Here is a 22,521-nt window from a genome sequence, read left to right on the forward strand (position 1 = left end):
AGGGCAAGGCGGCAGGAGTAGAGACCAGTGTTAGGGAGGAGGTTAGGGTACGGCTGCAAGGAGTAGACGCCAGGTTAGGGTAAGGCTGCAGGAGTAGAAATCAGGGTTAGGAGGAGGTTAGGGTGAGGCTGCAGGAGTAGAGGCCAGGTTAGGTTAAGGTAAGGCTGCAGGTGTAGAGGCCAGGTTAGGTCACGGTAAGGCTACAGAAGTGGAAGCTATGGTTAGGGGTGAGGTTATGATATGGCTGCAGAAGAGGAGGCCAGAGTTAGGGAGGAGGTTAGGGTAAGGCTGCTGGTGTAGAGGCCAGGGTTAGGGGGAGGTTAGGGTTAGGCTGCAGGAGTAGAGGCCAAGTTTGGGAGGAGGTTAGGCTAAGGCTGCAGGAGTAGAGGCCAGGTTAGGTTAAGATAAGGCTGCAGGAGTAGAGACCAGGGCTAGGGAGGAGGTTGGGGTAAGGCTGCAGGAGTAGAGGCCAAGTTTGGTTAGGGTAAGGCTGCAGGTGTAGAGACCAGGGTTAGGAGGAGGTTAGGTTAAGGCTGCAGGAGTAGAGGCCAGGTTATGGTAATGCTGCAGAAGTAGAGGCCAGGGTTTGGGAGGTGGTTAGGGTAGGGCTGCAGGAGTAGATTCCAGGGTTAGGGAGGTCAGGGTAGGGCTGCAGGAGTAGAGGCCAGGGTTCGGGAGGAGGTTACGGTAGGGCTGCAGGAGTAGAGGTTAGGGTTCGGGAGGAGGTTAGGGTAAGGCTGCAGGAGTAGAGGCCAGAGTTCGGGAGGAGGTTAAGGTAAGGCTTCAGGAGTAGAGACCAGGGTTAGGGAGGAAGTTTGGGTAGGGCTGCAGGGGTAATGGCCAGGGTTTGGGAGGAGGTTAGGGTAGGGCTGTGGCAGTGCAGGTTCTTACTACTGTGTGTCTCTTCAGCAGCCTGTAGCTGGCGGCTTGGTAGATCCATGGAGGGAGACGCGGTTCCTGCAGTCAGGGATGCCCCACCCCCGACATCTTGGCCCACTGTCTGCGGTCAGCAGTCCTGGCCACGACTTCCTGGTACCGTGCACTGTTTGCATTGCCCCCTTTATTTGGTCCTCTAGTGTCAACACAATTGTCTCCTGTGTTGCAGCGGCCATTTTGTGTTGGACAGTTTTAATAGCATCTGCTGCGGACAGCCAGACCGGCCCATCTGGCCATCGGCCTTTCTAGCATTTGCCAGAAGTGCCAGATGGCCAGTCCGGACCTCTGGTAAACCTATGTATACTGCATATTTATATCCATACATACAGAGTTGTTATTTTTATGAACAATAAAATTTTTGGCTTCACCATGGTATGTAATATTTCTAGGAGAAATGCTACAAATCATAAGGCTGCCACAGGCAGCAGACGGGTAAGAAGTGTAAATGAACCAGCAGCTGGCGCACAAAGAAAATTCCTAGAGGTAATTTCAGAAAATTAGAGAGAATGCTCCAGTGCCTTCCTTCATTAGATCTGTAAATCTTTACTCTGCACTGACTAATATAATGGGGAAAAAATATAATCACAGGACACAGACTTCATTTGTTACAGGTCTGGGCCTTACCAGAAATTTACTGCTATGAATGTATATCATTAGCTGCCCTCTGTACAGTAATAAAATCACTGAATGCATGCTTATGAGAAATACATCTATGTCTTATTAGCCTTTATCAGACTCTAAGCAGCGACTGTATACAAACAAAGACACCGGCACAGTGACTTATATGCTCAGATATCCATTTACTGTGTGTGGCATATTTTGTCGCCATTCATCATGGTGACCTTCGAAACATGGCTAGTAAAATACATTTTGGCATAGACATGTTCAGAAGCGCTGGGAGGGGGAGGTGGTGCATTGATTTGCAGAATCACACCATGACCCCTGCTGACACAATTTGTGCCATTGGGCAGTATGGAGTAAACCTGGTAAACAAGCCCCAGACTGCCCCTTTCTCTGCGGCTGTCGGTAAATGGGCGGCTACAGTAGTTGACTCTTTTGGCTGTCCAGGACAGCTCCCTGTACCTCAGCAGTCTCCAGGACATTGGGAGTCATTCAGACCTGATCGCACGCTAGGGTTTTTCGCTGCGTTGCGATCAGGTCAGAACTGCGCATGCATATGCACCGCAATGCGCAGGCACGTTGTATGGCTACAAAGCGGATCGTTGCTGGGCGATGGATTGTACGAAGAATCCATTCGCACAGCCGATCACAAGGAAATTGGCAGGAAGAAGGCGTTTCTGGGTGTCAACTGACCGTTTTCTGGGAGTGGTAGGAAAAACGCACCCGTATTTAAGCGTTTGCAGGGCGGGTGTCTGAAGTCAATTCCGGGCCAGAACAGGCTGAAATGATCGCAGCGGCTGAGTAAGTTATGAGCTACTCAGAAACTGCACAAAACTTTTTTGTAGTGCTCAGCTGCACATGCAATCGCACACTTGCAAAGCAATCATACACTCCCCTATAGGCGGCGACTATCTGATCACAGCGCTGCAAAAAACAGCTAGCGAGCGATCAGGTCTGAATGACCCCCACTGGGAGAGTAGGCAGATTTGCTCCATGCAGGTTACAATGTATAGATAGACAGTGTCTACATAGACAGTCAATAGGTCAACAACATATGGTCGACATGGTCAAAAGGTTGACAGGTAAACGGTAGACAGTGCTTAAGGACAATATGTAAAAAAGGTTGACAGCTTCAAAAGGTCAACATTATAATAGTCGACACATATACGGTCAACACAATTTTTTTCTTTGGTTTTTCACATATTTTTCAACTTTTGCTTGATATACCATTCACGTGGACTATGACTGGGAATAGTAACCAGTGCAGAGTGCAGCAGTAACGCTTCAAGCCACTTTGCCCGAAGTGTGGCGACCGAAGTGAGCCCGAGAGGATACATATTTACACTGATTGTGGTCACAGATGATGAAACACAGAAAATGAGACGCAAAAAACTTGTGTCAACCTTTTTTTGCGTCGGCCATTTCCATGTTGGCATTTTGACCCTGTCGACCTTTTCTACTGTCTACGTATGTTCAACTCAGCATCAGCCCCACAGTGTGCTTTATAAATAATATGGTTGCATTGTTACTCTTTTTTTGTTTTTTCTTTTTCTTTTAGAAATTACCATAATCACTCACAAAAATGTGATACAAAAGTGGTTTTTAATAAGCCTTTTTAACATTATTGTTCAATACATGTTTTTATTTAGCAGTACTCATTTGTATCTATCACAGCACGGCATTTTCGGGTGGGTGGAACGCACATATCCGGAAATGCGGGCCGTGTAGAACGCAGGAGGGAGGAAGGGATGGTCCTACAACTTCCTTTGATATAGAGTCAGGAAGAGCAACTGATTGGCTGCTCATTCGGTTTCCATGACAACCCGTATTAACGGATTTTTAATGAGTTTATACGCTTTTTATGTTTTAATTCAGTATTCTTAACAATGTTGTGGTACTGTCTCCTATTTTCCATATATAGGGACATATAATATGTCCCTAATTAAGACAATATTGGTAGCTTCTCCACTGTATATCTGAAAAGGGGTGGGACCCAGCAGAGGATAAATAGATTGCTCTGAGATCCCACCACCACCCTGAGGAAGACCAGAGTAGTCGAAACGCGTTGGTGGCATGTTTTTTTTTGTGAGAACTTGGTGACCCTTTGTCTTTGAGGCTCCCTGCAGATCTGGTGAGAACATTTGGGCCCTTACATGTTTCTTTCCTCTTATTGGGAAGTTTACAACTGCCTAGGCAAGGTGATCCTTGTTCCCATGTTTTAATGTATCTTTTTTGTTGAATAAAATCCGGTTTGTTTATCATAAACACATTTTTTTTTGGTGGAGATTGACTACGGATGTGTTTCAAAAGAAATCGCTATGTGAACATACCCCGCATCTTTCAAGTAAGCCCACGTTAAGCGTGTTATTTCAAGAGTTTTGGAAAAATAAGAATTTACTTACCGATAATTCTATTTCTCGGAGTCCGTAGTGGATGCTGGGGTTCCTGAAAGGACCATGGGGAATAGCGGCTCCGCAGGAGACAGGGCACAAAAGTAAAGCTTTCCGATCAGGTGGTGTGCACTGGCTCCTCCCCCTATGACCCTCCTCCAAGCCAGTTAGGTACTGTGCCCGGACGAGCGTACACAATAAGGGAGGAATTTTGAATCCCGGGTAAGACTCATACCAGCCACACCAATCACACCGTACAACTTGTGATCTAAACCCAGTTAACAGTATGATAACAGCGGAGCCTCTGAAAAGATGGCTCACAACAATAATAACCCGATTTTTGTAACTATGTACAAGTATTGCAGATAATCCGCACTTGGGATGGGCGCCCAGCATCCACTACGGACTCCGAGAAATAGAATTATCGGTAAGTAAATTCTTATTTTCTCTATCGTCCTAGTGGATGCTGGGGTTCCTGAAAGGACCATGGGGATTATACCAAAGCTCCCAAACGGGCGGGAGAGTGCGGATGACTCTGCAGCACCGAATGAGAGAACTCCAGGTCCTCCTTAGCCAGGGTATCAAATTTGTAGAATTTAGCAAACGTGTTTGCCCCTGACCAAGTAGCTGCTCGGCAAAGTTGTAAAGCCGAGACCCCTCGGGCAGCCGCCCAAGATGAGCCCACCTTCCTTGTGGAATGGGCATTTACATATTTTGGCTGTGGCAGGCCTGCCACAGAATGTGCAAGCTGAATTGTATTACACATCCAACTAGCAATAGTCTGCTTAGAAGCAAGAGCACCCAGTTTGTTGGGTGCATACAGGATAACAGCAAGTCAGTTTTCCTGACTCCAGCCGTCCTGGAACATATTTTCAGGGCCCTGACAACATCTAGCAACTTGGAGTCCTCCAAGTCCCTAGTAGGTGCAAGGCACCACAATAAGCTGGTTCAGGTGAAACACTGACACCACCTTAGGGAGAGAACTGGGGACGAGTCCGCAGCTCTGCCCTGTCCGAATGGACAAACAGATATGGGCTTTTTTGAGAAAAAACCACCAATTTGACACTCGCCTGGTCCAGGCCAGGGCCAAGAGCATGGTCACTTTTCATGTGAGATGCTTCAAATCCACAGATTTGACTGGTTTTAAACCAATGTGATTTGAGGAATCCCAGAACTACGTTGAGATCCCACAGTGCCACTGGAGGCACAAAAGGGGGTTGTATATGCAATACTCCCTTGACAAACTTCTGGACTTCAGGAACTGAAGCCAATTCTTTCTGGAAGAAAATCGACAGGGCCGAAATTTGAACCTTAATGGACCCCAATTTGAGGCCCATAGACACTCCTGTTTGCAGGAAATGCAGGAAACGACCGAGTTGAAATTTCTTTGTGGGGCCTTCCTGGCCTCACACCACGCAACATATTTTCGCCACATGTGGTGATAATGTTGTGCGGTCACCTCCTTTCTGGCTTTGACCAGGGTAGGAATGACCTCTTCCGGAATGCCTTTTTCCCTTAGGATCCGGCTTTCCACCGCCATGCCGACAAACGCAGCTGCGGTAAGTCTTGGAACAGACATGGTACTTGCTGAAGCAAGTCCCTTCTTAGCGGCAGAGGCCATAAGACCTCTGTAAGCATCTCTTGAAGTTCCGGGTACCAAGTCCTTCTTGGCCAATCCGGAGCCATGAGTATAGTTCTTACTCCTCTACGTCTTATAATTCTCAGCACCTTAGGTATGAGAAGCAGAGGAGGGAACACATACACCGACTGGTACACCCACGGTGTTACCAGAACGTCCACAGCTATTGCCTGAGGGTCTCTTGACCTGGCGCAATACCTGTCCCGTTTTTTGTTCAGACGGGACGCCATCATGTCCACCTTTGGTATTTCCCAACGGTTTACAATCATGTGGAAAAAACTTCCCGATGAAGTTTCCACTCTCCCGGGTGGAGGTCGTGCCTGCTGAGGAAGTCTGCTTCCCAGTTTCCATTCCCGGGATGAAACACTGCTGACAGTGCTATCACATGATTTTCCGCCCAGCGAAAAGTCCTTGCAGTTTTTGCCATTGCCCTCCTGCTTCTTGTGTCGCCCTGTCTGTTTACGTGGGCGACTGCCGTGATGTTTTTCCCACTGGATCAATACCGGCTGACCTTGAAGCAGAGGTCTTGCTAAGCTTAGAGCATTATAAATTTACCCTTAGCTCCAGTATATTTATGTGGAGAAAAGTCTCCAGACTTGATCACACTCCCTGGAAATTTTTTCCTTGTGTGACTGCTCCCCAGCCTCTCGGGCTGGGCTCCGTGGTCACCAGCATCCAATCCTGAATGCCGAATCTGCGGCCCTCTAGAAGATGAGCACTCTATAACCACCACAGGAGAGACACCCTTGTCCTTGGATATAGGGTTATCCGCTGATGCATCTGAAGATGCGATCCGGACCATTTGTCCAGCAGATCCCACTGAAAAGTTCTTGCGTGAAATCTGCCGAATGGAATTGCTTCGTAGGAAGCCACCATTTTTACCAGGACCCTTGTGCAATGATGCACTGTTTTTAGGAGGTTCCTGACTAGCTCGGATAACTCCCTGGCTTTCTCTTCCGGGAGAAACACCTTTTTCTGGACTGTGTCCAGAATCATCCCTAGGCACAGCAGACGTGTCGTCGGGATCAGCTGCGATTTTGGAATATTTAGAATCCACCCGTGCTGTTGTAGCAGTATCCGAGATAGTGCTACTCCGACCTCCAACTGTACCCTGGACTATGCCCTTATCAGGAGATCGTCCAAGTAAGGGATAATTAAGACGCCTTTTCTTCGAAGAAGAATCATCATTTCGGCCATTACCTTGGTAAAGACCCGGGGTGCCGTGGACAATCCAAACGGCAGCGTCTGAAACTGATAGTGACAGTTCTGCACCACGAACCTGAGGTACCCTTAGTGAGAAGGGCAAATTTGGGACATAGAGGTAAGCATCCCTGATGTCCCGGGACACTATATAGTCCCCTTCTTCCTGGTTCGTTATCACTGCTCTGAGTGACTCCATCTTGATTTGAACCTTTGTAAGTGTTCAAAAATTTTTTTAGAATAAGTCTCACCTAGCCTTCTGGCTTCAGTACCACAATATAGTGTGGAATAATACCCCTTTTCTTGTAGTAGGAGGGGTAATTTAATTATCACCTGCTGGGAATACAGCTTGTGAATTTTTTCCCATACTGCCTCCTTGTCGGAGGGAGACCTTGGTAAAGCAGACTTCAGGAGCCTGCGAAGGGGAAACGTCTCGACATTCCAATCTGTACCCCTGGGATACTACTTGTAGGATCCAGGGGTCCTGTACGGTCTCAGCGCCATGCTGAGAACTTGTCAGAAGCGGTGGAACGCTTCTGTTCCTGGGAATGGGCTGCCTGCTGCAGTCTTCTTCCCTTTCCTCTATCCCTGGGCAGATATGATCTTATAGGGACGAAAGGACTGAGGCTGAAAAGACGGTGTCTTTTTCTGCAGAGATGTGACTTAGGGTAAAAACGGCGGATTTTCCAGCAGTTGCCGTGGCCACCAGGTCCGATGGACCGACCCCAAATAACTCCTCTTCCTTTATACGGCAATACACCTTTGTGCCGTTTGGAATCTGCATCACCTGACCACTGTCGTGTCCATAACATCTTCTGGCAGATATGGACATCGCATTTACTCTTGATGCCAGAGTGCAAATATCCCTCTGTGCATCTCGCATATATAGAAATGCATCCTTTAAATGCTCTATAGTCAATAAAATACTGTCCCTGTCAAGGGTATCAATATTTTTAGTCAGGGAATCCGACCAAGCCACCCCAGCTCTGCACATCCAGGCTGAGGCGATCGCTGGTCGCAGTATAACACCAGTATGTGTGTATATACTTTTTATGATATTTTCCAGCCTCCTGTCAGCTGGTCCTTGAGGACGGCCCTATCTATAGACGGTACCGCCACTTGTTTTGATAAGCGTGTGAGCGCCTTATCCACCCTAAGGGGTGTTTCCCAACGCGCCCTAACTTCTGGCGGGAAAGGGTATACCGCCCATAATTTTCTATCGGGGGGAACCCACGCATCATCACACACTTTATTTAATTTATCTGATTCAGGAAAAACTACGGTAGTTTTTTCACATCCCACATAATACCCTCTTTTGTGGTACTTGTAGTATCAGAAATATGTAACACCTCCTTCATTGCCTTTAACGTGTGGCCCTAATAAGGAATACGTTTGTTTATTCACCGTCGACACTGGATTCAGTGTCCCTGTCTGTGTCTGTGTCGACCGACTAAAGTAAACGGGCGTTTTAAAACCCCTGACGGTGTTTTTGAGACGTCTGGACCGGTACTAATTGTTTGTCGGCCGTCTCATGTCGTCAACCGACCTTGCAGCGTGTTGACATTATCACGTAATTCCCTAAATAAGCCATCCATTCCGGTGTCGACTCCCTAGAGAGTGACATCACCATTACAGGCAATTGCTCCGCCTCCTCACCAACATCGTCCTCATACATGTCGACACACACGTACCGACACACAGCACACACACAGGGAATGCTCTGATAGAGGACAGGACCCACTAGCCCTTTGGAGAGACAGAGGGAGAGTTTACCAGCACACACCAAAAACGCTATAATTATATAGGGACAACCTTATATAAGTGTTTTCCCTTATAGCATCTTTTTTATATATTTCTAACGCCAAATTAGTGCCCCCCCTCTCTGTTTTAACCCTGTTTCTGTAGTGCAGTGCAGGGGAGAGCCTGGGAGCCTTCCCTCCAGCCTTTCTGTGAGGGAAAATGGCGCTGTGTGCTGAGGAGATAGGCCCCGCCCCTTTTTCGGCGGCCTCGTCTCCCGCTCTTAACGGATTCTGGCAGGGGTTAAATATCTCCATATAGCCTCCGGAGGCTATATGTGAGGTATTTTTAGCCAAAATAGGTATTCATTTGCCTCCCAGGGCGCCCCCCTCCCAGTGCCCTGCACCCTCAGTGACTGCCGTGTGAAGTGTGCTGAGAGGAAAATGGCGCACAGCTGCAGTGCTGTGCGCTACCTTTAGAAGACTGAGGAGTCTTCTGCCGCCGATTCTGGACCTCTTCTTACTTCAGCATCTGCAAGGGGGCCGGCGGCAAGGCTCCGGTGACCATCCAGGCTGTACCTGTGATCGTCCCTCTGGAGCTGATGTCCAGTAGCCAAGAAGCCAATCCATCCTGCACGCAGGTGAGTTCACTTCTTCTCCCCTAAGTCCCTCGTTGCAGTGATCCTGTTGCCAGCAGGACTCACTGTAAAATAAAAAACCTAAGCTAAACTTTTCTAAGCAGCTCTTTAGGAGAGCCACCTAGATTGCACCCTTCTCGGCCGGGCACAAAAATCTAACTGGCTTGGAGGAGGGTCATAGGGGGAGGAGCCAGTGCACACCACCTGATCGGAAAGCTTTACTTTTGTGCCCTGTCTCCTGCGGAGCCGCTATTCCCCATGGTCCTTTCAGGAACCCCAGCATCCACTAGGACGATAGAGAAATTATCGTGCTTAACAGTTTGAAAGATACCTTTATATGTATTCATTGACTTAATTCTATGTAAGCCTAAAAGTGAGCATCTCGTGTTTGTGATCCATCACTTTTTCCGGGTGGTCCCCTAAACACAATATATAGACACAGAGGAAAGGGGACCTATCTTTATCTATATATCCCCTATACCCACAATTTCACGGATATAGAGAACCACTACACATTGATTTTTCTCTTTTTGCGGTCTCTCTCATGTTCCATAATTTGGAGAAATAACCCGATAAATTGGGAATCATTTGGAGTGAAGCTTTCCTTGAAAATCCTAAAGATACCTTTATAGGTGTCCATACACGTATGTTGAAGTAAGCAAGAAAGTGAGCATCCTGAGTTTATGACTGACACACTTTCCGGGTGGCCCCAGAATATTTTCAAAAGACACTAAGGAGGGGAGACTTTACATCCCATAGTCCCTCTATATGATTCTTGCTACTTCCTAAGAAATCACTACACATTGGAAATTTTCCTTTTGTTTTCTTCTTTTATGTACCACCTTGTCGGAGAAAATTCCTGAATAAATCGATTAGAGACTTTAGGACTCTTGGAAACAAATCGGTCTGAAACATCTCACATTCATTTATCCAGTGTTGAAGCGCATTTTGAATATAATTCTTTCTTGTATTGTGTCATTGTTTATTTTCCGGTCGATAACTCCGGAACATATACATATTTGCAGCCTCTACACTTCCAGCGCAGGGAAGTATTGTCTCCTTTTTTGCTTTATAAATAAGCTTATTTCTTTTCATGACTCCTTTCATAAGAGCTGGTTTGTTTCTGTGCTGTCCATGAATAATCCTATAGTAGCCTATGCGCTATTATATCACAAATTTTTCCGGAGATGCCGTTGGGACCCAAACCAGGAGGAAGTGTGATAACATTACACTTTCACACTGCTTCCAGCTCTTCACCAGGATGGGCTCTTTGTGGGCCCCATAGCAAAATTTATAAGGGGCCCCCCAACTCAGTATGCACTGTTGTGCAGATGCTTAGCACACTGTTATTTCTCTGTGTATTGGTGATGTGCAAACGCTGAGCTATGCATGTCATTGCAGATGTTACACACCTGCGTGCTTGAAGGTGGCACAGACAGAATGACTTATACACAGCATAAACAATATAGGGGGTCATTCCGAGTTGATCGCTAGCTGACGTTGTACGCAGCGATCAGGCTAAAAAGTGGCATTTCTGCGCATGCACCGCACTGCGTACGTGCGACGTACGGGTACAAAGACCTTTGTGGTTTTGCACAGGTTCTAGCGAAGCTTTAAGTCGCACGGCACAACACAAGAAGATTGGCAGGAAGGGGTTTCTGGGTGTCAATTGACCGTTTTCAGGGAGTGTTTGGAAAAAACGCAGGCGTTCCGGGAAAAAGCAGGCGTGGCTGGGCGGACGCTGGCCGGTGTGTGACATCAAAAGTCATCCCTCCAACGTTAGAATCAACGAACACGAAGAGTAAGTCCAGGGCTGGTCTTGTTTTGCACAAAATGTTTTTGCAGGCGCTCTGCTGCACAAGCGTTCACACTTCTGCAAAGCGAAAATACACTCCCCGGTGGGCGGCGACAATGCATTTGAACGGCTGCTAAAAACTGCTAGCGAGCGATCACCTCGGAATGACCCCTATAATCCACAGTGATCCTCTGATCCGCAGTGATCCACAGATCCTCAAATTTACCTACACTCATGCGGCGGGTTGTAGCTCACCGACAGCATGACAAATCCACTGCTCACTCTCCAATCGGTAGTGTGGCTAGATGGATGACCGTCCAGTGTTCGTCAGCCGCGCCGTAGCTATATTTTGTGAGATGATGACATCATCTTGCGAGTCTTTCTACAATCAGGTACACACTGCAGGGGAGGGTGGCTCTGTCGGATAGTGAGTGTCAGTCCCAGTGACACCCCTCCCATACCTGGTCTCCTACCAGGAAGTAAACAGCCAGGCGGTGGCGTACTAATTAATCAATAAAAAAAAAAGGTGCAGTGGGGTTGCATGCTGGACCTTGGGGCCCCCGAAACAGATACATCCCCTGCACCCCCTATAGTTACGCCACTGCTCTTACAGGAGCCCATCTCCTGGAAAGAGTACAATGGTAAATTTGTACAAGAAACAAAATGTGGTTTCTGCGCTGACCAGTAAACTGCAGCCACACAGTTTAAAAGAGAACACCTATAAATCGCCACTGGACACTAATGCAAAAAAATAATAAAACTGTGTGTAGGCGCTGTTCACTTGCAGTATACTGTGCTTAAATCCTTCAATATTCCTGAGTGGTACGCCGGGAAACACACCCTCTTAATTAAGAACTTACATTAGGGTTCTCACTCGCAGTCCAAACAAGGTATCTTTAACCCCAGATATAATTTCTTCAATATATAATAAAACGGGATAACTTCATAAAAGATGATCACTTACATATTAATTCTGTCACGTGGTCACATAGGGGTATCTTTAGATTGCCCCAGGAAACAGCTGTCCAGTCTAATGTACAGTCCAAAAGCTGATGTTTAATATTAAAAGATGATATACAATAAAATCACAAAGTGTGCAGCACAGCAAGAACAACACTGGGAGTCTGGTGCGGAAGCTGGTCCCCACTCGCGGCTGAGTCCGGCTGCAGTCACGGACAGGGTATACATGATATGCGCTGCTCACTCTATCACTGGTGAAGTTCGTTGCTGAAGCTGGTTACACGTAACGGCAGGTCTCTAACATGTTTTATCAAAGAGTCACTTTTCACATTGCAAATTTATGTAGAAATATTGTTCACATCCATCTAATAATGTGGATTGTGATATATATGCCCCTTAATATATAACCTGCAAGTGAAAATACCCGCTGTCTCGGTTTAGTTCTCCAGTTGGGCCCTGCAGCTAAATTAAAAGTGCATTACAGGACTTCATGTTGCATGGCAGAAAAAAAGTTGAGATGGTTTCTGGGCTATTCTTCAAAAATCTGGAAACTACTTCACTGTGCACCATCAAATGGTTCCCATGGCAACCAAAGAGTTCAACAAGGATTCAAATTCCTGCGCAGTGTTAGGAAGTGGTGACTGGCTGCTTATTTTCTGTGAGGTCAGTTGTTCTTGCATTGCAGCCAAGAGTTAGAGATATTATTTAGTGATTCACAATTTATTTTCTTGTTTTTGAAGCTGACTCACAAATGTTCAAACATTCTGGGTGTTATAAGTAATTTCCCTAAGCTCTCTGTAGTTAACACTTTCCCTGCCACGCCTGACGTGGGGGTGAGTGGTGCCATCTTCTAATTGGCTACAATGACACGTGTAGCAGACGTCAACTCATGGAAACATCCAGTAATGCATGGAGATATCCATAGAAATAAGACTAAGAAATCTCAATATGTATAGTTTGGAGCAGAGAAGGGAAGAGGGGGACATAATAGAAACTTTGAAATATATCAAGGGTTTCAACAAAGTCCAGGCTGGAAACATTCTCCAAATGAAGAGAAGCAATAGGACACAAAGACATGGCCTGAGACTGGAGGGGAAAGGGGGGGGGGGGGGGGGGGTCTGGGTTTCAAGGTAAATTTGAGGAAAAATTAATTCACAGAAAGGGTAGTGGACAAGTGGAATAGACTCCCATCAGAGGTGGTAGAGACTAGGACAGTAGAGCAATTTAAACATGCATGGGATAGACATAATGATATCCTTACAAAGAAATAAGGATCAAATAAGGTTTGAGATAAAAAAAAATATGTTCAAAAAAGGGGCAGACTAGATGGACCAAGAGGATCTTAGCAGCCATCAAATTCTACGTTTCTAAGATATTCTCTGTATAATGTTAAAGTTACAAAGGACATCGCTCTGTGTTTTACAGATACTAAGGTGATTTCACATAAGATTCACTTGTTCAATTTAATATATGTGGCAGGAAATAATATAGTACATGGCACTTCATTTATCCCTCCAATTCAGCAAGCACTGTTGTAGTGCTGCTTGTAGATGGTGAAGGCTCACACAGTGCAGAATAGGCCATATACCACATATTATTAAATATCACAGAGCTGAGATGAGAATAAATATAAACTAAAGCATTAAACTTGCCTGGAAATAGATGTCTAAATGGAGCTACAACTGGTGTTGTGACTGCTTACTGGCTATTTTTCAAACCATGGTATTCTGGCATACAGCTAGATTACGCCATTAAAGCTTGAACACAGACACAGTATCTATCTGCTGAATACACCAGGGACTACATGAGCTCTCTGAGCTAAAAATACAGTGTAAATAAGGGACTAGCGGATTATTCTATGTACTTCATGCAGTTTAAGGGATAGCCAGCAAGATCAAGACTGTGCATTATACAGGGTTACCATAAAAAAACGTTTTATATACTGTAAACCAAAGTATTATTGATACAGTATAGTCAAAATACTTACATGGATATATAGTATATGTCTGTAAGTTTCTATGACAAAGTTACAAATGTTCTATGTGTGAGCCTTTTGTCACACGACAGATATCAATACGATAATATAATTTTCCCTTTGCATAAACAACCATTTCTTGCTCCAGTCGTAGATGGACTGCCTTGTACTATAGGTGGAGGTTTCCCATAGCGCGTCCTAAAATGCCGCTGTACAACAGTAACAGAGCTTGTTTTTGCTAAGTCTAGAACACAAAAAGCCTTCTCTGCCGGCTTAGCAGCCATTTTCCTTACATGACGCAAAAGGCGCTCATGTGATGCTGACGTCGTAAAAACTTTTATCCCAGCTGTGATTTTTTTCATGTTCTTCCACTTCCACACATAGAACATTGTAACTAAGTAGTAGATACTTACAGACATACAGTATACTACATACGGTATCCATGGAAGTATTATACTGTACCTATAAAGTTTCTATTTTTTTATAGTAACCCTGTACATAGTACTATAGGTGCTGTTATTTACTAACTGTTGATGCTAATAAATGTAATGTTTTCTCCTTTAGAAGACCAAGCTCTCTCTGTCTGCTTGGTTTTCTATAATAAATTTCAGTCACAAAAAAAAAAAAAAAAATTACTTTCATTTTCTAATCCAGAAAATCCAGGTACATCCGAAGTCATACCTCTGTGTATATAATATATCTTAAATGTTTCCAATGATAAAAACAGTGACTGCACCTGGAAAATGTGGGATGTAGAAAAGACGAAGGATTATAACAATGTAATGGAGGAGACAATTTGGCCAGATATCAATATGTCATTTAAAGTTATTTTTTATAACTTTGTACAAATTTGCTGTAAATTCACAGCAGAATTTTCATAATTCAACCGACATTCCTGTTTAACCATACTGTCCTTTATTTATAAAGTGTAAACATATTTTTATATTGCTGTACAGTAGGGGGGAAATGGTCATAGCTGCCAACGGTTTCTACTGTAACCACTTAGCTGGCTTATATTTTCAACAAAGTCCCCGTACATTGTAGATGTTTTTTTTATTATACACTAGAAACTAGAGAGACAGTTTAAGTATTGATGCAGAAGTTTACGCTCTCGCTATCTGCCGACCCTGTATTACACATACTGTATCATGACAGTAATTGTTGTACAACAAAGCCACCAAGCAATGCCATACATGAAATGGAGATACAGTATGTACCAATTGAGCATTAGCTGGAATATGTTGGCCATAATCTATGTTATAAACATACTGTATTGAAAAGAGGTTGATGGTGGCGCTGACTGATTACATGTTATCCAGTTGGACAGGATACTGGCTATCAATATCCCGACAGCAGCATCCCACCAGCCAGAAAACCCCCAGCGGGGCAAGAGCTAATAGTCCCCTTGCGGGCTCGCTGCGCTCACTACGTTGTGAACTTGGTGGCTTGCTGCGCTCGCCACAGGATCTATTTCCACTCTATGGGTGTTGTGGACAATGGGAACAGACCTAGTGTGCCGGGAATTCGGCTGGTGGCATTGTCGGATGTCAGCATTTTGGCATCGGTATCCTGAACGGGATCCCGACAGCCGGCATTTTAACTGCATCTCGCCCTAACAATAGGATTTCCTAATGAAATTCATAGGTGAATTGTAAGCCAATGCTTTGCACCACTGTAATTCTGTCGGGTGTAGATCATTAAATCTACAAGCAAAAGGTCTACAGTCATTACGTCGGCCACTAATGATCGACATGCATTAGGTCGACAGTGTCAAAAGGTCAACCGGGTCATTAGGTCAACATGATGGGGGGGTTTTTGTGCTATTTTTGCCATGAATCCATGTGAACCCTAATTAGTGTAGCACATTCCTTCGCATGGCTTGCTTCGCTCAGCAGGTTACTATACCCAATTGTAGTCCACGTGGATGGTAAAGTATGAAAAAGTTGATGAAAATGCTAAAACCCCCAAAAAGGCAGTGTCGACCTTTCGTACCTGTCGACCGTAAGCACTGTAAACATTTTACATGTTGACCTATTGACCATATCAACCTTTTTACCATGTTGACCTAATGCATGACGACCATTAGTGGTCCACCTAATGACTGTCAAGCTTTTCTTAGTCGACCTATAGTCCGGATACCAATTCTGGCATAGACAGGATAGGAAACTGACTAAATTGCGAACAAAGAGCTATTGCACCAAATCATCAGGTTCCTTTTTTCAAAAATTGCACTTAATATTATGAACATTGCAAAATGATTAACGCAGTTTAAGGGTCCCAAAGCAGTGACTTCTGGATTTCATTAATCTTTCTGAGTTCTGAAGGGCACATTTGTGTTGCCAACTCAAACCTCTCTAGAGAGACAGTGCTGAATGCAGCATTCCAGACAGCGCACATTTAAACGTCTTTAGCAATCAACCCTGCTTAGAAATTCAGACTAACCAACCATGGAATAATTCACTTGATAAATCAATCAACCTTTCTGCTGGCCCAGGGTTATTATTCAGGTACCTGACAGGTTATTTCTAGTTCGGCACAAACACAAATAATAGATGTGCAGCAGCCAGGCTAGGTGCATCTTTTACAGAGGGACCGCGGGAAATTAGCTGTGTCTGATAAGCAGAGGAAACCTCATATTTAAACAAGTGCTTTACTTGCATAAAGCTATTATGCAAATTGTTCTTAAATGAAATGCTATAAAAATGAATGGATGGTATCATTAATTATACTCTAACAGTACATAATACCCAAATAACATAATGCTTGGGTTTTTTTTTTTTTAAACTTCACACATTGACACTGCAGAGAGAGAACACAGAGGTAATTATGGCCTTGTTATCCTGCAGTCCCTTAATTTATTGTTGACCCTGTAGTGTGTTAGGTTATTAGTTATATGTGTGTAAAGGCTTCGGAACAGGGGGGGCAAGGGGGCAGCTCGCCCCCTGAAACATGAGAGGCACCGACTGACGTAAAGGGGGAGCGATGTGCGGTCAGTTGAAACTTGAAAGACCGCACATCACAACCTCTGTGCAGTTCAGGGACCAATCAATGCTCCCCCACCCCCGACTCCCAGACGAGCAGTGCCGCGATTCACGGCTATTTAGGGGGCGTGGCCTAGTGCAGAGGAGTGCCTGTCTCCATTGGAGATCTGTGTGGCTGTGCAGTGTGCTGTAAAATCAGGTAGTCTTTCCTGCTCGCTCCACTCTCTGTCTCTCTCCCTGTCCCACTCTCTCTCCTGAACACTCTCTGTCCTCTTGCTCCTCTCTCTCCCTGACACTCTTTATCTCTCCCTGACTGTCTTTCTCTCTACCTGACATTCTCCCCCTAGCTCTCTCCCTGACACTGTCTCACTCTCTCTCTCCCAGACACGTCTCTCTCTCTTCCTCTTTCTATCCTTGTCACTCTCCCTCTTTCTCCCAACCGTGGTGCCACCTCCATTTTGTCCTCATAGTTCCACCTCCTCCTCCTGGTGGCTCCGCCCCCAGGGATGCCAAACTGAGGCTCTAACTTTGCCCCCAACCTATAAATGTTCTGACAACCTTGTATGTGTGCTATTAATATTTTCATGTTATCATATATATAGAAAGTCTTACACTACAGTAGGATTTCTTGATTACAATTCAAGATAAATTACATCACAGAATTGTTTTTTACCACTGGGGCACCTGAATGGTACACATCAAGGTACACACATACTCACCAAGTACGAAACATCAAAACACTCAAATTTCCATAAACAGCAATTTCCATTCTGTATATCTCACTGTTCTGAGAGGCATGGAGGCCAGGCGTCGACAGCCATGCTGGGCCCAGGTACTGGGAAAGGGGCATGTCCAATACAGGAAGGTGTGGCCAGGCCCCCTCCCGTGGAAATATTAAAATAGTTTCTGTGCGTCCACAAGGGGGGGCGCCAGGTGGCTACTAATAGGCGGTGGCGGACACCACTGACCGGGGAAAGCGGGTGTGATTGCGATCGCTCACACCCCGCACATCACACATGAAGAGACATGACACTGCTTCTGCAGCTGCCTCTCTCTCCCAGTGCAGCACACAGCACTGCCGTCAGTCCTCTTTCTCCCCACACCCAAGTGGCTGCATGTTGTCTACAACGGAAAAGGGAAGGGGGGGGGGGGGGGGCAACGTGACTCGGGTTCCCTCCAACAGGTCCAGACCCAGATAAAGAGTATCAGCTCCCCTCCCTCTCAGCGCCACAGCATGGATGGGATCATTAGCAGGAGGGTATGCTGATCCTTGTAGTGCCATATTGGGGGATTTTGGGTGCCTTCGTGTGAGTTAGCTCTCAATTTAGAAATACATAATTGTATGACCCAAAGTAAGTGCTATATCTATATCATGTAGTGTAGGACCACAAAAGCAGAGATGAATTGCCATGGCTGGTGGCTTACCATACTGCATGTTTGCAAATGTTTGTAACCAAGATACTATGATCACGTAGGATGTATGTTTCTTTTACTGACCAATTATGGCATGCTGGAGGAATTTGTTTGCATTTTTATAGTTTCTCTGACGTCCTAAGTGGATGCTGGGGACTCCGTCAGGACCATGGGGAATAGCGGCTCCGCAGGAGACAGGGCACAAAAGTAAAAGCTTTAGGATCAGGTGGTGTGCACTGGCTCCTCCCCCTATGACCCTCCTCCAAGCCTCAGTTAGGTTTTTGTGCCCGGCCGAGAAGGGTGCAATCTAGGTGGCTCTCCTAAAGAGCTGCTTAGAGTAAAAGTTTTGTTAGGTTTTTTATTTTCAGTGAGTCCTGCTGGCAACAGGCTCACTGCAACGAGGGACTTAGGGGAGAAGAAGTGAACTCACCTGCGTGCAGGATGGATTGGCTTCTTAGGCTACTGGACACTAGCTCCAGAGGGACGATCACAGGTACAGCCTGGATGGGTCACCGGAGCCGCGCCGCCGACCCCCTTGCAGATGCTGAAGAGAGAAGAGGTCCAGAAATCGGCGGCTGAAGACTTCTCAGTCTTCATGAGGTAGCGCACAGCACTGCAGCTGTGCGCCATTGCTCTCAGCACACCAGCGGTCACTGAGGGTGCAGGGCGCTTGGGGGGGCGCCCTGGGCAGCAATGAAAGTACCTATGCTGGCTAAAAATACATCACATATAGCCCCTGGGGCTATATGGATGTATTTAACCCCTGCCAGGTTGTCAGAAAAACGGGAGAAGAAGCCCGTCGAAAAGGGGGCGGGGCCTATTCTCCTCAGCACACAGCGCCATTTTCCTACACAGCTCCGCTGCTAGGAAGGCTCCCAGGCTCTCCCCTGCACTGCACTACAGAAACAGGGTTAAAACAGAGAGGGGGGGCACTTATTTGGCGATATTATTATATATTAATGCTATAAGGGAAAACACTTATATAAGGTTGTCCCTGTATAATATAGCGTTTTGGTGTGTGCTGGCAAACTCTCCCTCTGTCTCCCCAAAGGGCTAGTGGGGTCCTGTCCTCTATCAGAGCATTCCCTGTGTGTGTGCTGTGTGTCGGTACGTGTGTGTCGACATGTATGAGGACGATGTTGGTGAGGAGGCGGAGCAATTGCCTGTAATGGTGATGTCACTCTCTAGGGAGTCGACACCGGAATGGATGGCTTATTTAGGGAATTACGTGATAATGTCAACACGCTGCAAGGTCGGTTGACGACATGAGACGGCCGGCAAACCAATTAGTACCTGTCCAGGCGTCTCAAACACCGTCAGGGGCTTTAAAACGCCCATTTACCTCAGTCGGTCGACACAGACACAGACACGGACACTGACTCCAGTGTCGACGGTGAAGAAACAAACGTATTTTCCATTTGGGCCACACGTTACATGTTAAGGGCAATGAAGGAGGTGTTACATATTTCTGATACTACAAGTACCACAAAAGAGGGTATTATGTGGGGTGTGAAAAAACTACCTGTAGTTTTTCCTGAATCAGATAAATTAAATGAAGTGTGTGATGATGCGTGGGTTTCCCCCGATAGAAAATTATTGGCGTTATACCCTTTCCCGCCAGAAGTTAGGGCGCGTTGGGAAACACCCCTTAGGGTGGATAAGGCGCTCACACGCTTATCAAAACAAGTGGCGTTACCGTCTCCAGATACGGCCGCCCTCAAGGAGCCAGCTGATAGGAGGCTGGAAAATATCCTAAAAAGTATATACACACATACTGGTGTTATACTGCGACCAGCGATCGCCTCAGCCTGGATGTGCAGCGCTGGGGTGGCTTGGTCGGATTCCCTGACTGAAAATATTGATACCCTTGACAGGGACAGTATTTTATTGACTATAGAGCATTTAAAGGATGCATTTCTATATATGCGAGATGCACAGAGGGATATTTGCACTCTGGCATCAAGAGTAAGTGCGATGTCCATATCTGCCAGAAGATGTTTATGGACACGACAGTGGTCAGGTGATGCAGATTCCAAACGGCACATGGAAGTATTGCCGTATAAAGGGGAGGAGTTATTTGGGGTCGGTCCATCGGACCTGGTGGCCACGGCAACAGCTGGAAAATCCACCTTTTTTACCCCAAGTCACATCTCAGCAGAAAAAGACACCGTCTTTTCAGCCTCAGTCCTTTCGTCCCCATAAGGGCAAGCAGGCAAAAGGCCAGTCATATCTGCCCAGGGATAGAGGAAAGGGAAGAAGACTGCAGCAGGCAGCCCATTCCCAGGAACAGAAGCCCTCCACCGCTTTTGCCAAGTCCTCAGCATGACGCTGGGGCCGTACAAGCGGACTCAGGTGCGGTGGGGGGTCGTCTCAAGAGTTTCAGCGCGCAGTGGGCTCACTCGCAAGTGGACCCCTGGATCCTACAAGTAGTATCCCAGGGGTACAGATTGGAAATTCGAGACGTCTCCCCCTCGCAGGTTCCTGAAGTCTGCTTTACCAACGTCTCCCTCCGACAGGGAGGCAGTATTGGAAACAATTCACAAGCTGTATTCCCAGCAGGTGATAATCAAAGTACCCCTCCTACAACAAGGAAAGGGGTATTATTCCACACTATATTGTGGTACTGAAGCCAGACGGCTCGGTGAGACCTATTCTAAATCTGAAATATTTGAACACTTACATACAAAGGTTCAAATCAAGATGGAGTCACTCAGAGCAGTGATAGCGAACCAGGAAGAAGGGGACTATATGGTGTCCCTGGACATCAAGGATGCTTACCTCCATGTCCCAATTTGCCCTTCTCACCAAGGGTACCTCAGGTTCGTGGTACAAAACTGTCACTATCAGTTTCAGACGCTGCCGTTTGTATTGTCCACGGCACCCCGGGTCTTTACCAAGGTAATGGCCGAAATGATAATTCTTCTTCAAAGAAAAGGCGTCTTAATTATCCCTTACTTGGACGATCTCCTGATAAGGGCAAGGTCCAGAGAACAGTTGGAGGTCGGAGTAGCACTATCTCAAGTAGTTCTACGACAGCACGGGTGGATTCTAAATATTCCAAAATCGCAGCTGTCTCCGACGACACGTCTGCTGTTCCTAGGGATGATTCTGGACACAGTCCAGAAAAAGGTGTTTCTCCCGGAGGAGAAAGCCAGGGAGTTATCCGAGCTAGTCAGGAACCTCCTAAAACCAGGAAAAGTGTCAGTGCATCATTGCACAAGGGTCCTGGGAAAAATGGTGGCTTCTTACGAAGCGATTCCATTCGGCAGATTTCACGCAAGAACTTTTCAGTGGGATCTGCTGGAAAAATGGTCCGGATCGCATCTTCAGATGCATCAGCGGATAACCCTGTCTCCAAGGACAAGGGTGTCTCTTCTGTGGTGGCTGCAGAGTGCTCATCTACTAAAGGGCCACAGATTCGGCATTCAGGACTGGGTCCTGGTGACCACGGATGCCAGCCTGAAAGGATGGGGAGCAGTCACACAAGGAAAAAATTTCCAGGGAGTGTGATCAAGTCTGGAGACTTCTCTCCACATAAATATACTGGAGCTAAGAGCAATTTACAATGCTCTAAGCTTAGCAAGACCTCTGCTTCAAGGTCAGCCGGTATTGATCCAGTGGGACAACATCACGGCAGTCGCCCACGTAAACAGACAGGGCGGGTCAAGAAGCAGGAGGGCAATGGCAGAAACTGCAAGGATTCTTCGCTGGGCGGAAAATCATGTGATAGCACTGTCAGCAGTGTTCATTCCGGGAGTGGACAACTGGGAAGCAGACTTCCTCAGCACGACCTCCACCCGGGAGAGTGGGGACTTCATCGGGAAGTCTTCCACATGATTGTGAACCGTTGGGAAAGACCAAAGGTGGACATGATGGCGTCCCGCCTGAACAAAAAACTGGACAGGTATTGCGCCAGGTCAAGAGACCCTCAGGCAATAGCTGTGGACGTTCTGGTAACACCGTGGGTGTACCAGTCGGTGTATGTGTTCCCTCCTCTGCTTCTCATACCTAACGTACTGAGAATTATAAGACGTAGAGGAGTAAGAACTATACTCGTGGCTCCGGATTGGCCAAGAAGGACTTGGTACCCGGAACTTCAAGAGATGCTCATAGAGGACTCATGGCCTCTGCCGCTAAGAAGGGACTTGCTTCAGCAAGTACCATGTCTGTTCCAAGACTTACCGCGGCTGCGTTTGACGGCATGGCGGTTGAACGCCGGATCCTAAGGGAAAAAGGC

The 22,521-nt window shown here is 46.3% G+C and overlaps 1 protein-coding gene across 8 annotated transcripts in view; it reads right to left on the bottom strand.

The window, feature by feature from the left end:
* SPSB4 (splA/ryanodine receptor domain and SOCS box containing 4) overlaps positions 1 to 22,521 on the bottom strand; it is a 256,317-nt gene that overhangs the window by 99,423 nt on the left and 134,373 nt on the right. The window contains exon 3 of one of the 8 annotated variants that reach the window (XM_063915934.1): positions 14,572 to 14,626. The exons of the other annotated variants lie outside the window; for them this stretch is intronic. Coding sequence (XP_063772004.1) covers positions 14,592 to 14,626 — 35 coding nt within the window. The 3' untranslated portion in view covers positions 14,572 to 14,591. The remainder of the gene's footprint in view (positions 1 to 14,571; positions 14,627 to 22,521) is intronic. 8 annotated transcript variants of the gene reach the window in all.

This window comes from Pseudophryne corroboree, chromosome 4 (genome assembly GCF_028390025.1).
Source record: "Pseudophryne corroboree isolate aPseCor3 chromosome 4, aPseCor3.hap2, whole genome shotgun sequence".
NCBI classification, from domain to species: Eukaryota; Metazoa; Chordata; class Amphibia; order Anura; family Myobatrachidae; genus Pseudophryne; species Pseudophryne corroboree.